Genomic DNA, 14,287 nt, shown 5'->3' with positions numbered 1-14,287 from the left:
GAGGCTTGTTAAGCGTACATTTCTTAACATTATTATTGTCACATTATTCACCTATTTTGTCCTGAGCGGCAAAGTCAGTTGTTTGCTCATCTTGCTGAAAAAAATCCCGGGTTTGCCATTGTATTGTGCCACAACAGCAAGACAACAATTTGGACTCATTTTGTTTTAATCCAGTATTTATTTAGTTGACAGCCTTTACTGTGTGTGGCTTTGTGTGTAAACTAAAAGGACAACAGAGTGATTTTTCCTCTGTTTTCTCTGTTTTCTCTCTCAGTGAGCACCACCAGCCCGCCTCCCGGGGTGAGTTACGCTCGTCCCTGTAACGAGACGGAGAAGGCCTTCTGTGTGAATGGAGGAGACTGTTACATCATCCACGGCATCAACCAGCTCTCCTGCAAGTAAGACAAACCCGGCACGTCTACGATAGTGTCTACGATAGTGTCTACGATAATGTCTACGATAATGTTTCTGATAATGTCTACGATAATGTTTACGATAATGTTTACGCTCTGTTCTCGACCTCTGCTTTGGTTTTGGTTTATTTCAAAAGTAGTATTTGACTCTTCTGATGAAAAAAATGAAGGTTACAAATGTGGTTGGTGGTGGTCGTAGGGGCTGATGGTGCTCATTAGCAGCCACATTTCTGTCCCAGGGCAGCTGTGGATCGTGGCTACACACTTAGGCCCCAACTGAAAAGAGGTCTAACGCCAAACTGGATGTGCGTCAGCGTCCGCCATGATAAGAAGCCTCCGAACTGGGCTGTCAGGGAAGAAGGAGTTAAGAAAGGAGCCTCAATGCAAACTATCATAGCCACTTTAGCATAGGGACCTCTGGTGCTAACTAACCGGCAATTAGGGGCTATGTGCCATCCCATAAGCCACCGCGCCGTCAATCCCCCCAAGCCCCCTCGCCCCCACCCTCGATGTGGGACTCATGTTGTCGTCACCACAGCTCAGTCAGTGTGTTAAAGAGCCGCATCAGTAAACGGCCTAAATGAAGGCAGTTTGTGCTTTTGCTTTCATTTAGAGGAAGCTTAAAGGATCTGTATCTGCTATTTTAACCATTCCAAAGTTAAGTATAGGCATTTATATGATATATTGTACCTCTACCATTATGGAGCACTCATTTTTGTGATAAATATAAGTGTTTTCTGGAGGTATTTTTCAAACCCGGAAGACACAACGCTTCGATTCAGTTAACTCCGCCCCCTCTCTCCGCACATACTTTACCGTAATATAAATAAACAGCAATAAGTGAAGATACTTCACGATGCAGTTATACGGAGTTGACATCTGCAACACAGCTTCATAAATGGCTAACACACATGCTAATATGCTAACACACGAGCTAACCCGCGTTTGGACTGACTCACCGCTCTGGTCCATCGCTTTACATTATGGGACTCGCGTTGGTTATAAAAGTTAATCCACTTTGGTTCAGGCAAAGGTTCACCAAACATCCATCAGAGACAGTCACAGAAAAACAATATTTTGGTGATAGTCGCTGAATCCTGGAGAAAAAAAACAGCTTCTGAGAGAGTGGCCTCTTCTTGAAAAAGGTTGAATAAACTCCTCGTAGCCAAACGCGCTTCTTTTTCTCCGTCCGTGACATTATCGTTAGGTAAGAATAAAGAACAGGTGTGTCCAGAGTAGGTTATAACGAGCTCCATCTTCAGCTGCAGCGCAAACATGACTGATCTGTTCAGACGCAATGTGTTTGTTTTGGCCTCAGCTGACCTGGAAGCACCTCGGGCACATCCTTTTCTATTTATTTATTTTTTCCCTTCACTTTTTTTTTTCTCTTTGTTTCTCTCTTACAACAGAAATAATTAAAAAGCTGTTTTGCAAATTAAAATCCGTCCGTAAGCATAGAATTAAGACATTACATTACAGACGTCGAGCACAGGTCAGTCGTTCACCAGGAGAGGGCGGAGCCTCAGAGAGCAGGATTCAGGAGGATTACTGAGAGCTGCATGAATGAAGCCACAAACCACTGGTGTTTTTGATAAGGAAATAGCATAACAACATGGCTAAAAGCTCCAAAAAGTCGATTTTGCAGGATATAGGACCTTTAAAGCTACATGGCTAATTTGCATACATTGCAAAGGAGCATCTCTTGTGGCATCTTTCTCTGAGGATAAACCAAAGGACAGGATTTTGGTGGAATATTTGATCAGAGTTATTTTTGTATTTCTGTGATGAAGCTGTAGGAGTCGAAGGTAAAACAGCTTTTTATCATTGTCTGTTTTCTGTGTGGCTTCATATCGTTGTTGAGGTTCATGTTTGAGTCACTGAAGTCCTTGGCCAGCTGTAGGAATGTTTGTGTAGTCCAATACTAAATGGGTAATGTAGATTTTTCTGAAACAGCTGTTGGTGATGTCACTTCCCCTGTGTTTCCTGCCCTGGGTGAGGACGGTCGAATTGGGCAAATGCTGCTGAAGCTCTAGTTCACTAACTGCATAGAGTTCTAACAATTGACCCCTTGAAAGGTTCGGGTTCAGGACTTAGAAGCTGCGTATTTGAGGTTTCGGATGGACCCATAGCCGCATTACCTTTTGAGGAGAGTGGCAGTGTCTGGTTCACATCCTGAAGAAGGCAACAGTTCGTGTTTGAGCGTTTCTGGCTCTGAAATTAAGGGTTTTTTCTTTTTGAAACGATGAGTGCCAGGTATGCACTACAAAAACCCTTTTTCCTGATCTAACCAAGATTATTTTGCTAGTTTGATGGCATTTCAGACTGGTTCTATGGTAAATCTCGCTTGAAATAAGAAAGTAAAACTGCCAAAGGGACAAGACCATATTTCTTACCCCATTGGCAAAGAAACTTACTTGAAATAAAGGCGAAATGAATTGAAACGAGTCAGAAACATCTCAGAACAACTGAAATAATCTAGGTCAAATGCCCAACTACATCTTAACTGGTCAAAGCAACAAAACATTTGATTATTATGCTCAAATTGAGACATCTAAACTAATCTAGTGAATTACTTTTTGCAGTGTGTTTATTGAACGGCTTCTTTCCATTTCCTGCTTCCTGGCTACAATTGCTTTTCATTGCAGATTAGATGACTATTTTGTCAAAAACTAAAAAGAATTGTTGAACTAAATCTCGACAAAGACCAAATTACACTTTCAACAAGATTATCATTGAAGACGATACTAGTTTGAAATTGTAAAAGTCATTTGATTTCAGGTTTACTTTACTTTTGGTTTAGTGTTTTGATGAATCTTTAATAATCTGATCCAGGTACGTCCCTCTTTCTGTTCGCTTGAGCTGCTCGTCTCTTTTAAGTGAGCGCAGTAGCTTCCGGTCATTGCTGAAGGATAGATGGGATTTGTTGCGAGTTTGCTGACGAGCAGAAAGTGGATTCCTGGGTGAATATGCACATTACGGCATTAGAGACTTTGTGTTGATGTAAATGCTGCAGATTTCACCTTCTCAAACGCAGCCATAGGACTTTCCGAATCCCTGACGTCATGTTGGTCACAGGAGTCATGTGGCCGTTATGTATTATCAGCTTGAGCGTGATGAATGAGACACCATCCATGTCGTTTTGACTTTGCAAAGTGCCTTGTGTCGGTGCCGTGGGTTTGCATTAACTCTTTCGTCGATATAAATGTTATGTAAAAAATTCACAGAAGAAATGAAGAGAATTGGAAACAGATGCGATACTGTACGTGATAAAGATAAGTTAACAACGCTAATAACGTCATGGGCAGCAGCAGAACAAGCTCTAATCAAAGGCCCATGTTTCTGCTGTCATTGTGCCTTTTTGAAAGACACTTCTGAGCTGCGCAGATAAAATATATATCTTTAGAGACAAAGCTGGAAGCTGCACTGCAAAAAGTATTTAACTAGATCAGTATAAACATCTCAATTTGAGCATAATAATCCACATTTTTGTTGTTTTGACTAGTTAAGAGGTTCTTGGGCGTTTGTCCTAGATTATTTCACTTGTTCTGAGATGTTTCTGACTCGTTTCGATACATTTCGTCCTTATTTCAGGTCATTTTCTTTGCCAATGGGGTAAGAAAATTGGTCTTGTCTCATTGGCAATTTTACTTTCTTATTTCAAGCGAGATTTACCCTAGAACTGGTCTGAAATGTCCTCAAACAAGCAAAGTAAACTTGGTCCGATCAGGAAAAGTGTCTAAATGAGTGAAAACAAGATACATTTCCTCAATTCAAGTCATTTAAGACAATGCTTGATATTTACTTTTTGTAGTGTGGAATCTTGCGTACAAACAGCGGTGTCCTGAGCTGACTACAACATGCTTGCTGCTTTCTTAATAAGCGCTCGCTGGATTAACTACAAACTATTTCTCCCACTGTGAGTTAAACACTGTCCAGCTCCCAAATATATTGATCGACCAGTCAGGCTCGAAGTTTTGATGCCTGTTGGGTCCACACTACAAAAAGTAAATATCAAGCATTGGCTTAAAAGACTTGAATTGAGGAAATATATGTTGTTTTGAGGGGTTTTCACTCATTTAGACACTTTTTCCTGATCTGACCAAGATTATTTTGCTAGTTTGATGGCATTTCAGACTGGTTCTATGGTAAATCTCGCTTGAAAGTAAAACTGCCAATGGGACAAGACCATTTTTCTTACCCCATTGGCAAAGAAACTTACTTGAAATAAAGGCGAAATGAATTGAAATGAGTCAGAAACCTCTCAGAACAAGTGAAATAATCTAGGACAAATGCCCAACTACATCTTAACTGGTCAAAACAACAAAACATTTGATTATTATGCTCAAATTGAGACATCTAAACTAATCTAGTAAATTACTTTTTGCAGTGTATGGACAGCATTAATGGAAGCTACTTGGTTGTTTCAGCTTAAATACATGATACAGATGTGAAACAAATAGGGCCAGATCTTGTGTGTGTGGGGGGGGGCTAAGGCTTCAGGTGAATTTAGATCCGATGTCCAAGTGACGGAGCTGTGTGCTTTGCGCTTTCACCGCTTGTGTGAGGGCGTCACAAGAGGAGGTGACTCTGAGAGGAGCACCTCTGACATTCATTTCCTCGTTTACATCGCGCTGCCTTGTGTTCTGTCTAAAGCCTTAAGATAGAACACAAGGCCTTTAACCTTCTGTGACAGACAGGGAGACCGCCGTGAAGTTAGTTTGGAGGGACGAGAGAAGCCGCGGAGACAAAGAAACCATCGTCAGGGCTCAGGCATCAGGGGAAACATGTTAAAGTCGTGTCTGTCGCCAACTCGCTGTTAACCTGCAAACACAGAAGCCACGTTTGCTCTCTTTCTTACAACACGGCCATACACTACAAAAAGTGAATATCAAGCATTGGCTTAAATGACTTGACTTGAGGAAATGTATCTTGTTTTGAGCGGTTTTCACTCATTTAGACACTTTTCCTGATCGGACCGAGTTTACTTTGCTTGTTTGAGGACATTTCAGACCAGTTCTAGGGTAAATCTCGCTTGAAATAAGAAAGTAAAATTGCCAATGAGATAAGACCAATTTTCTTACCCCATTGGCAAAGAAAATGACCTGAAATAAGGACGAAATGTATCGAAACGAGTCAGAAACATCTCAGAACAAGTGAAATAATCTAGGACAAACGCCCAAGAACTTCTTAACTCGTCAAAACAGCTAAAATGTGGATTATTATGCTCAAATTGAGATGTTTATACTGATCTAGTTAAATACTTTTTGCAGTGTACGTGTCTTCTTTTATTTATGGTTTGAGAAAAGCCTCTGAAGTGGCGTGTTCCGGCGTGTGTTGAAATCCCACATGGACGATTGTCAGAGGATGTGCCGCGGCGAGCTGTGTTCTGCTGTGCATGAGGCTCTCACAGGTCAAACTAAAAACTTTATCAACCCATCGTGAGCTGAACAATGTCCATGTCTCGAGACAGACAGAGCTGCAGCGTCCGCTGTGGCGCCTGTTCGAAAACACGAAACAAAACAGATGCACATGTTCATGCCCCACTCCTCCACAACTTTCTCCAGCTAAATGCAGACAAAACTGAGATCATTGTTTTTGGCCCACAGGCACAAAGACAAAGTGTTCTCAGTCACCTTGAGTCTCTCTCTCTAAAACCAAAAAATCAGGTTAGAAATCTGAACTTAAACAGCCACATCAAAGCAACAACATCAGCAGTTTTTTACCATCTGAAAAACATTGCTAAGATCAGAGGAACAGTGTCAAAACCAGACTTAGAGAGACTGATCCATGTGTTTGTCTCCAGCAGGTTAGATACTGTAACGGCTGCTCACTGGCCTCTCTAAACGAGCTGTCAGAGCTGCAGAACATCCAGAACGCTGCTGCTCGAGTCCTGACAAGAACCAGGAAATACGACCATATTAGTCCAGTGCTCCGGTCTCTGCACTGGCTTCCTGTCACTCAGAGAATAGACTTTAAAACAGCTCTGCTTGTTACAAGTCTTTTCATGGTTTAGCACCAAAGTCCATCTCTGACATGTTAGAGCCGTATGAACCATCTCGGGCCCTGAGAACTTCAGGGAGGGGCCTCCTGGTGGTTCCAGAGTCAGGACTAAACACGGTGAGGCTGCGTTTCAGTTTCATGCAGCTAAAATCTGGAACAGTCTTCACGAGGATGTGAGACAGGCCTCAACTCTGACAATGTTCAAATCCAGGCTGAAAACAGTTCTTTTTCCACATACATATGACTGAAAGTATTTTATCTGCACTCTTGCCTTTTACTGTAATTGATTAATTTTTTTGTTGATGTTTTTATTGATTCTATTTGCTTTCTTGTATTTATGCAACTGTGAAGCACTTTGAATCGCCTTGTGTATGAATTGTGCTCTACAAATAAACTTGCCTTGCCTTGCCTTGCCTTGAGACACAAGGTCAGGCCCATAGTCTTTTATGGAATAAATTAAGATTATTGTTCTTATTGTTTTCTGATTCTAGATGGCAAGTAGAGGTATTAAAAAAAATCATTCAGGTATCGGTGTCGCAAGTATCGTTAAAGCACCGGTGTTTTAATGGTCCCCAGCTGTGGTGGTTGCTGTGTAGTTAGGAACAGCCCAGAAGAGCTTTTATAATTACATACAAACAGATGGCCAAGGGGTTTGGTCGAAGCACACATGCTCGGCCTCAGCCTTGATTCACATTTCAGAGACTAAAGTGTAAAAAGTAAATGTAGAGATTATTATTGCGAGGAGTTTGTGCTCCTATATGCTTATATTTTCAAGCTCATTGTGGAGTTGATGATTATATGTTGAACAAACAGCTTAGAGGGTGGATGTGTCAATGAACCCTGTGTTTTAGATTCTTTTGTCGTGTTTATAAAATGTAACGTCTCAATTATATCCAGTCCATTCAAGTGAGAAAGCCTTGGTGCAAACAATCCAAGATGCTAGTTTGGAGTCCAGTTACTAAACTGACCAAATTAGGCATTAGAGTTAGGCTTTGTTTCATATTTTAAAATGAATTATTTCTTGTAGGTGCTGCAGCCCTAACCTAACTCTTGTTACTAGAGCAAATCCCTGTGATATTTCTTGTTTAAAGCAAAATAGAAACGCTTGACATTTGGTGATTTCTTGGTAAAAACAGGAAATTGCTAAATATGAATAAATTGCGGGTCAAAGCCATTTCACATTGGCTCTGTGTGGGCTGCACATGCTGTAGTAATGAGCGCATTGGTAAACAGGAAACATTACGCTGCTCATTCAGTGCTATAGGCTGCAAATGCCAGAGCCCCCTTTAACGGATCAATAAAGTTCATTAATCTAATTTAATCTGCAAATACCACGAGGCTCTGCTCCTACAAACCTGACCTGCATTTGTTTAATGATACAGCAGCGTCGTCACAATGAGAGGAGGGAACAAAGGGAGGCTTCTGCGCGGAGATGAAAATGTACTCGTTTTAATAGCCTAAAACGTATTTCAGGTTAAAGTAATAGAACTAAGTGGAGTCCATGCAAATCTACTACTACAAAGAGAAAACAAAAGCCTCACTTTCCTGGGCTTCTTAGATGGTAGGCGCAAACTTTCAGGCAGGTCTAGAAGGGCGGGAGCGACTTGATCGAGGTTTAAATTTGCAGACTAAGACCATAAGACGAGTCATTCTAGTAGGGCTGAAACAACTAATCGATTAATCGACAACTAATCAATTACTAAAATAGTTGTCAACTATTTCAGTAATCGATTAATCGTTTTCTAGCAAACACAGACTAAAATAGAGTTAGGGTCTGCAGTGTTTTGTACATTGTAAATTTCATAAATATCTGTCTTTGTGCTAATTCTGCTTTCTGATTGGACGAGACAAAGAGCCCCCTATAAACGTTTGCTTTGTTTACTCCTTCAACATGTCCTCAAGCAGCGCCGCTTTAGTGCTATGTGATAAGAAAATTGAAAAAATACAATTTCCATCACCTTTCACAGCCAAACGATTAATCGATTAATCGTAAAAATATTTGGTAGATTAATTGATTACCAAAATAATCGTTAGTTGCAGCCCTACATTCTAGTGATCTCCGGATTTCAACCTGACAGAGGATGATTCAGTCCGGCTCACAACTTGTAGGGCATAAACTCTTAAGTATGTCAAAAAAAAAGTAAGTCTCTAGCCCAGACCTGGGCAAAGTACGGCCCGCGGGCCACATCCGGCCCGCGAGATGATTCAGTCCGGCCCATAACTTGTAGGGCATAAATTCATAAGCATGTCAAAAAAAAAAGTAAGTCTCTAGCTCATTCCTGTGCGGAGTTGTGATTTTTTATTTTTATTACCAGAGTGCTCACTCCAGCCACTAGGGGGCAGATTAAATAAGAATAAAAGTAAAGAATTCCACAGGTGTCCAGCAAAGGGCACTGGCATAATAAGATATAAAGATATAAACAACACATTGTGTGACTTGCAAGTGGGAAATGGACAGTCTGCCCCTGGGCAGCTGTGGCTACAATAGTAGCTTACTACCACGGAGTGCGGAGTGAATGAATATTGACTACAATGTAGCAGAGACTTGTGACACAGGCTTGTAAAGTGTAAGCCGTTTTTATGAGGCTACAGTCCTGCCAGGCTCATCATTATAGATTATATAGATATAATCTATAGATATTGAAATAATTTATAGATATTGAAAAAAAGTCCTCAATGTATTTTCCCAATCAAAACATTTTTTTTTATTTTGGAGCTTTTGTTCATGGACCCCAGCGATACACTCCCGATATATTATACTTATATCCCGATATAAGTTTGAGTTATTGTTGGTGCGGCCCTCCGACTCAATTCAGGCTCCTCATGTGGCCCCTTATGAAAATGAATTGCCCACCCCTGCTCTAGCCCATTCCTGTGCGGAGTCATGATTTTTTTTTTTTTTAATTACCAGAGTGCTCACTCGTGCCACTAGGGGGCAGATTAAATAAGCATAAAAGGAGAGAATTCCACTGGTGTCCAGCAGAGGGCACTGATATAATAAGAAATAGGGATATAGACAACACATTTTAGTCAAGTGGGAAAGGGACAGTCTGCCCCTGGGCAGCTATGGCTACAAGAAGAGCTTACAACCATGGAGTTTGGAGTGAATCAGTGTTAATTTCGTGGACTAAAATATTTAGTCTTAATTTTAGTCAAAGTGTAAAATTGGACTAAAACTAAATTAAAAGTTTCTCATGAGACTAAAACTATGACTAAAATGTCCAGATATTTTAGTCGACTAAAATAAGACTAAATAAAAATGAAAAGGAGAGACTAAAATCATCCAAACTTCTATTGAGCGTCTGAAAGAGCCTCAGATCATGTAAATCCTCTGTTAAAGGATCAGCTCTGAGCTTTGTTCATGAGGAGCAGCTCCATGAAGCAGAGGAACAAGATTAAACATGATTATAATGAATATTATCAATGCAAAGTCCACTAAATTAGTCTTAAATTTAGTCGACTAAATTTACTTGCAATTTTAGTCGACTAAAACTAGACTAAAACTGAAGATACTGTATTTTTTTTACTAAAACTAGACTAAAATCGAATTACATTTTCGTCAAAAGACTAAGAGTAAATTAAAATATGTTGTCAAAATTAACACTGGAGTGAATGAATATTGACTACAGTGTAGCAGAGACTTGTGACACAGGCTTGTAAGGTGCAATAAAGTGTAAGCCGTTTTTATGAAGTTTACAGTCCTGCCAGGCTCATTATTATTCATTTATTGAAAAAAAATCCTCAATGTATTTTCCCCAATCAAAATTATTTTTTTTATTTTGGAGCTTTTGTTCATGGACCCGGCGATACACTCCCGATATATTATACGTATATCCCGATATAAGTTTGAGTTACTGTTGGTGCGGCCCTCAGACTCAATTCAGGCTTCTCATGTGGGCCCTTATGAAAATGAATTGCCCCCCCCCTGCTTTAGACTGTGCTACTACTACTCCTACCAATGAGAAGAATAGTTCACCTTGTGGTTGACTCTGGCAGGCCGCGGTTCCCAAGCATCTCTAGTCAAATCTTCTGCCTAAAGATCTTACACTGGTTGCACTTGTTAAAAATAAAGCCTACAGATGGTGACTACGATGTTTAGCCACTGGGGTTGGTTGGTCGTTGGTCGCCATCTGCAAACTCAAGCAAGAAGTAACAACATGATTCAGTTTAATCGTGTGCATCACTGTTTCTGCTGCTGGACCTGTGAACCAGTGTTCATTTCGTCATCATTTTAGTCAAAGTAACATTTTTTGCCGACTAAAACTAGCTTTTTATGAAACTAATATGTCCAGATATTTTCGTTGACTAAAATAAGATGAAAAGAAGAGACTAAAATCATCCAAAATTCCACTGACAGTTTGAAAGAGCCTCAGATCATTTCAATTCACTGCCGAAAGAACAGCTCTGTGCTTCGTTGAAGTGGGAGAAGCTCCGTGAAGCCGAGAACCTAGATTCAACATAATTAGAATAAATATTATCAATACAAAGTCGACGAAATTTGTCTTAAAGGGGCTAAATTAAATACAAGTTGTCCATTTTATACTCACTACTGCCACCACAGGCCATAGGTGTAACTGCACCTTCTAGGCGCGTGCATGACGGCAATTTGGACCCTAAGTAACAACTTTTGAGTGACAGTGCAGGATTTTAGAGGCAGTTGTGGTGAACAGGTCTGAGCTCATTCTACACATTACGACATGGCTGGAACTGGAAAATACTGAATTTTAACATTTTCAAACTCCGTATAGTCCCTTGGAAATTAGTCGACTAAATTTACATGTAATTTTAGTCGACTAAAACGAGACTAAAATTGAAGAAAAATATTTGTCCAAATCTTGACTAAAATTAAATTACATTTTTGTCAAAAGACTAAGACTAAAACTAAATAAAAATATGTTAAATAAATTTATCACTGCTATAAACTACTGCTAGTACAACTGCTATAGATTAGAAAACCTTACCTGTTTACGATCACTGAACTCAACTATATTTATAATCCCCTTTTCATACAAAGCATCATAACAGACTAAAATCACTTTCCTTCTCGACCCATCCATCCACCCCTCGACTTATTCATGATCCCCCCACATAAACAATACAGAGACAACAAACACCTGCATAGATACAGACGGCATCTCTGGAATCGCCCATATATGGTCATGTTTGAAAACAGTCAAGGGGAAAACAATTTGGAGAAAAATCTAAACTTTCTCTAATTATTCAAGAACTACTTTAACAAATGCTGAATTATGAATATAGTTTCTACTAAATAAAGATACAAAGACATGGGGAGGAGCAAAGTGGTTCAACAGCCCATAAATACATAAATAACGGAGAATGCTAACATGATGCTGCATGTTAGTATCGGGCTAATGCTAACGTTAGCTAGCCCTTGCTATAACTGCCGTTTTTTCACTTCTACTGAACAATCTGCTGAGAAAATATCCATATGGACCCGATTTACACTTGACTTTGTTTTTGTGATAAATAAGTTCATATTCCACCAGAAAATGGCTAAAAAGAGGGAAAAATTGTGTTTCTCTAAAGATTCTATTTTCCCCCTCGGCGAGGCCACGCCCCCTTCTATGACGAGATGCCGTCTGTATCTATAGAAAATACACCTGCACGCCCTGACACATCCTCATGCACCCACAGGAGAGACATCGTCGAGCTTAAAGGGGCTAGATGCAAGTTAGCCATTTTTTACTCACTACTGCCACCTAAGGTCCTATGTGTAACTGCACCTTCTATATTAAGCACTTCAAACCCAAATTAACACCTTGAGTGACAGTGCAGGATTTTAGAGGCAGTTGTGTTGAATGTCTGGCCTCATACACCTTAGGACATTGATGAAACATGTAGGGGGAGGAAAATGCTTAATTTTAACATTTTTAAACTCTGTATAGTCCCTTTAATGAAGATCAGTTCCTTTAAAAAAACAGGAAATTAAAAACGTCAGAGTAAACAATTCACTGCAAGAGGATTGATCATTTTAAGAGTAATCATAACATTATATCACAGTGTTCATGACTCGGAAGCTGACATTGCAACCTCCCCAGATGCAACACTAAACATTATTTTTCCCAACCTTCGCAGCTCTAATACTGTACCTTACAACGCCGTGTTTCATTCCCACAGCGGAAGAACCGTGGAGTCAGGAGAACGTGCAGCTGGAGCGGCTTATGAAACCGGGAAGCCAAAAGACATGATATACTGTTAAAACTACCGCGCCTCTCTCTCCCTCTCTGAGCTATTTATAACTCTATGGGAAATCGCTGAGCGGGCCCTTCTTTTGCTGTAATTGATTTAAAATGCAAGTTGTCTTTTTGGGGTGAGAAAGCGGAGGCGAGGATACCCTGTCACTTTTATGGACGGCTTAGGCGCGAGGCTGAACGCATGAATTTCAAAGAGGAATCAGCATTGACCGGATTGTAACTCTGGAGGGACAAGGGCGGGTTAAAAATCCATGCAGTGCTTCATTTTATATTATGTACAGTAATAGGCTCGAAGCAGATGATCAAAGCATGTACGGCACTTTTTGAAGGGTTTAATTCATTGCTACATTTACTTAAAGCCACATTGCGCTCATTCCATTATGGGTGTTCTTAAGTACAGATTGTCGTTAAGTTAGTAAGTGCTTTATTATTATTATTACAAAATTGCGTTCGGGTGTTGGGTTAGTCCTGAGCTGCTGGTGTTCGGAGTACCCAGAGGAAACCCGGCCTTCAGTGCTCCTCTGACACAGAGCTGGGTGGGCGTTTTCTTAGCTATAGTGTCTCGTAATCGACCGAAGTATATGCATTTGGTCAGGAGCTGCGTAGACAAAATCCATTTGTACCTCAAAGTATGTGCATGTATCTGTCAGAGGGGGTACTGCACCAACGCAAATGACCAGTAAAAGCCATTTAAAGTGTGGGAGAGCACTTTAAGGGGTGTTTGGGGGTCCTCCCCCAAGAGAATTTGTATAATTCAGATGTGATTTCCTGCATTCTGGGGGATTTTAGATCATGAATAATACTTTTAACTGGTCTATTTACTGGTGTTAAAGGAATAGGCCACCGTTTTTACATACTGAGATATGTTCTTACCTTAGCTTTGACGAGTTCTTTAGGACCTGTCTGATCTTCCCCCGTGCCTTCAGTCACGTAAACACACGTAAACACCCTCTCCCCCTCTCCTCTATAGCTCCAAAACAGGTCAAGATAGAATAATAATAATAAAGCTAATAATACGAGTAGTTCGAAATCCGCGCAGTAATCTTCACTTTACTGTGTGGATGCCAAACTACTCCTGGTATTATTACTCCTTACAATATAGTTCCCCCTTTTATCCGCTTAGAAAATCCACATTGTTTAATTTTGTGTAATTATACTTTGTAGTGGAACACTTCACGTAACCATATTTAAATAGGGAAAACGTGGAAGAGCTTGGTAGCTTCTATCTTGACCTGTTTTGGAGCTATAGAGGAGAGAGGGAGAGGCTAAATGCTAACGCCGTCTGCGCTGTGTTTACGTGACTGAAGGCACGGGGGAAGATCAGACAGGTCCTAAAGAACTCGTCAAAGCTCAGGTAAGAACATATCTCAGTGTGTAAAAACGGTGGCCTATTCCTTTAAACGCTGCAGTGGTACTACTGGCACACATTGTAAATACAGCCTTTTCTGATTTTTGTGCTGTAATAAATGCAGCCTCCATATTGAGCCAAAGGAATTCAGCAAGCGCTCTTTGAAGTCAGCTGCTTGTACACGCCTCCGCCGACCCATATTGTTCCTTAAGCGACGCCCTCAGGCTACCGGCGCAAAGCTGTGTTTGTGCAAGATCGGAGCTGCGCCTCGACCAAGGCTGTCCTTGCGCCAGGCGGAAGATCGGGCCCAT

The 14,287-nt window shown here is 40.6% G+C and overlaps 1 protein-coding gene across 2 annotated transcripts in view; it reads left to right on the top strand.

Annotated features, from left to right (window-relative positions):
- Positions 1 to 14,287, top strand: part of nrg2b (neuregulin 2b) — a 114,087-nt gene that overhangs the window by 61,881 nt on the left and 37,919 nt on the right. For both annotated transcript variants that reach the window (XM_079556209.1, XM_079556208.1), the window contains exon 4: positions 275 to 398. In XM_079556209.1, the coding sequence (XP_079412335.1) occupies positions 275 to 398 (124 nt within the window). The remainder of the gene's footprint in view (positions 1 to 274; positions 399 to 14,287) is intronic.

The sequence above is a fragment of the Gobius niger genome (genome assembly GCF_951799975.1).
Source record: "Gobius niger genome assembly, chromosome: 5".
In the NCBI taxonomy this organism is placed as follows: domain Eukaryota; kingdom Metazoa; phylum Chordata; class Actinopteri; order Gobiiformes; family Gobiidae; genus Gobius; species Gobius niger.
Note: the sequence above shows the minus strand (reverse complement) of the source record. Positions and strands in the feature narration are given on the sequence as shown.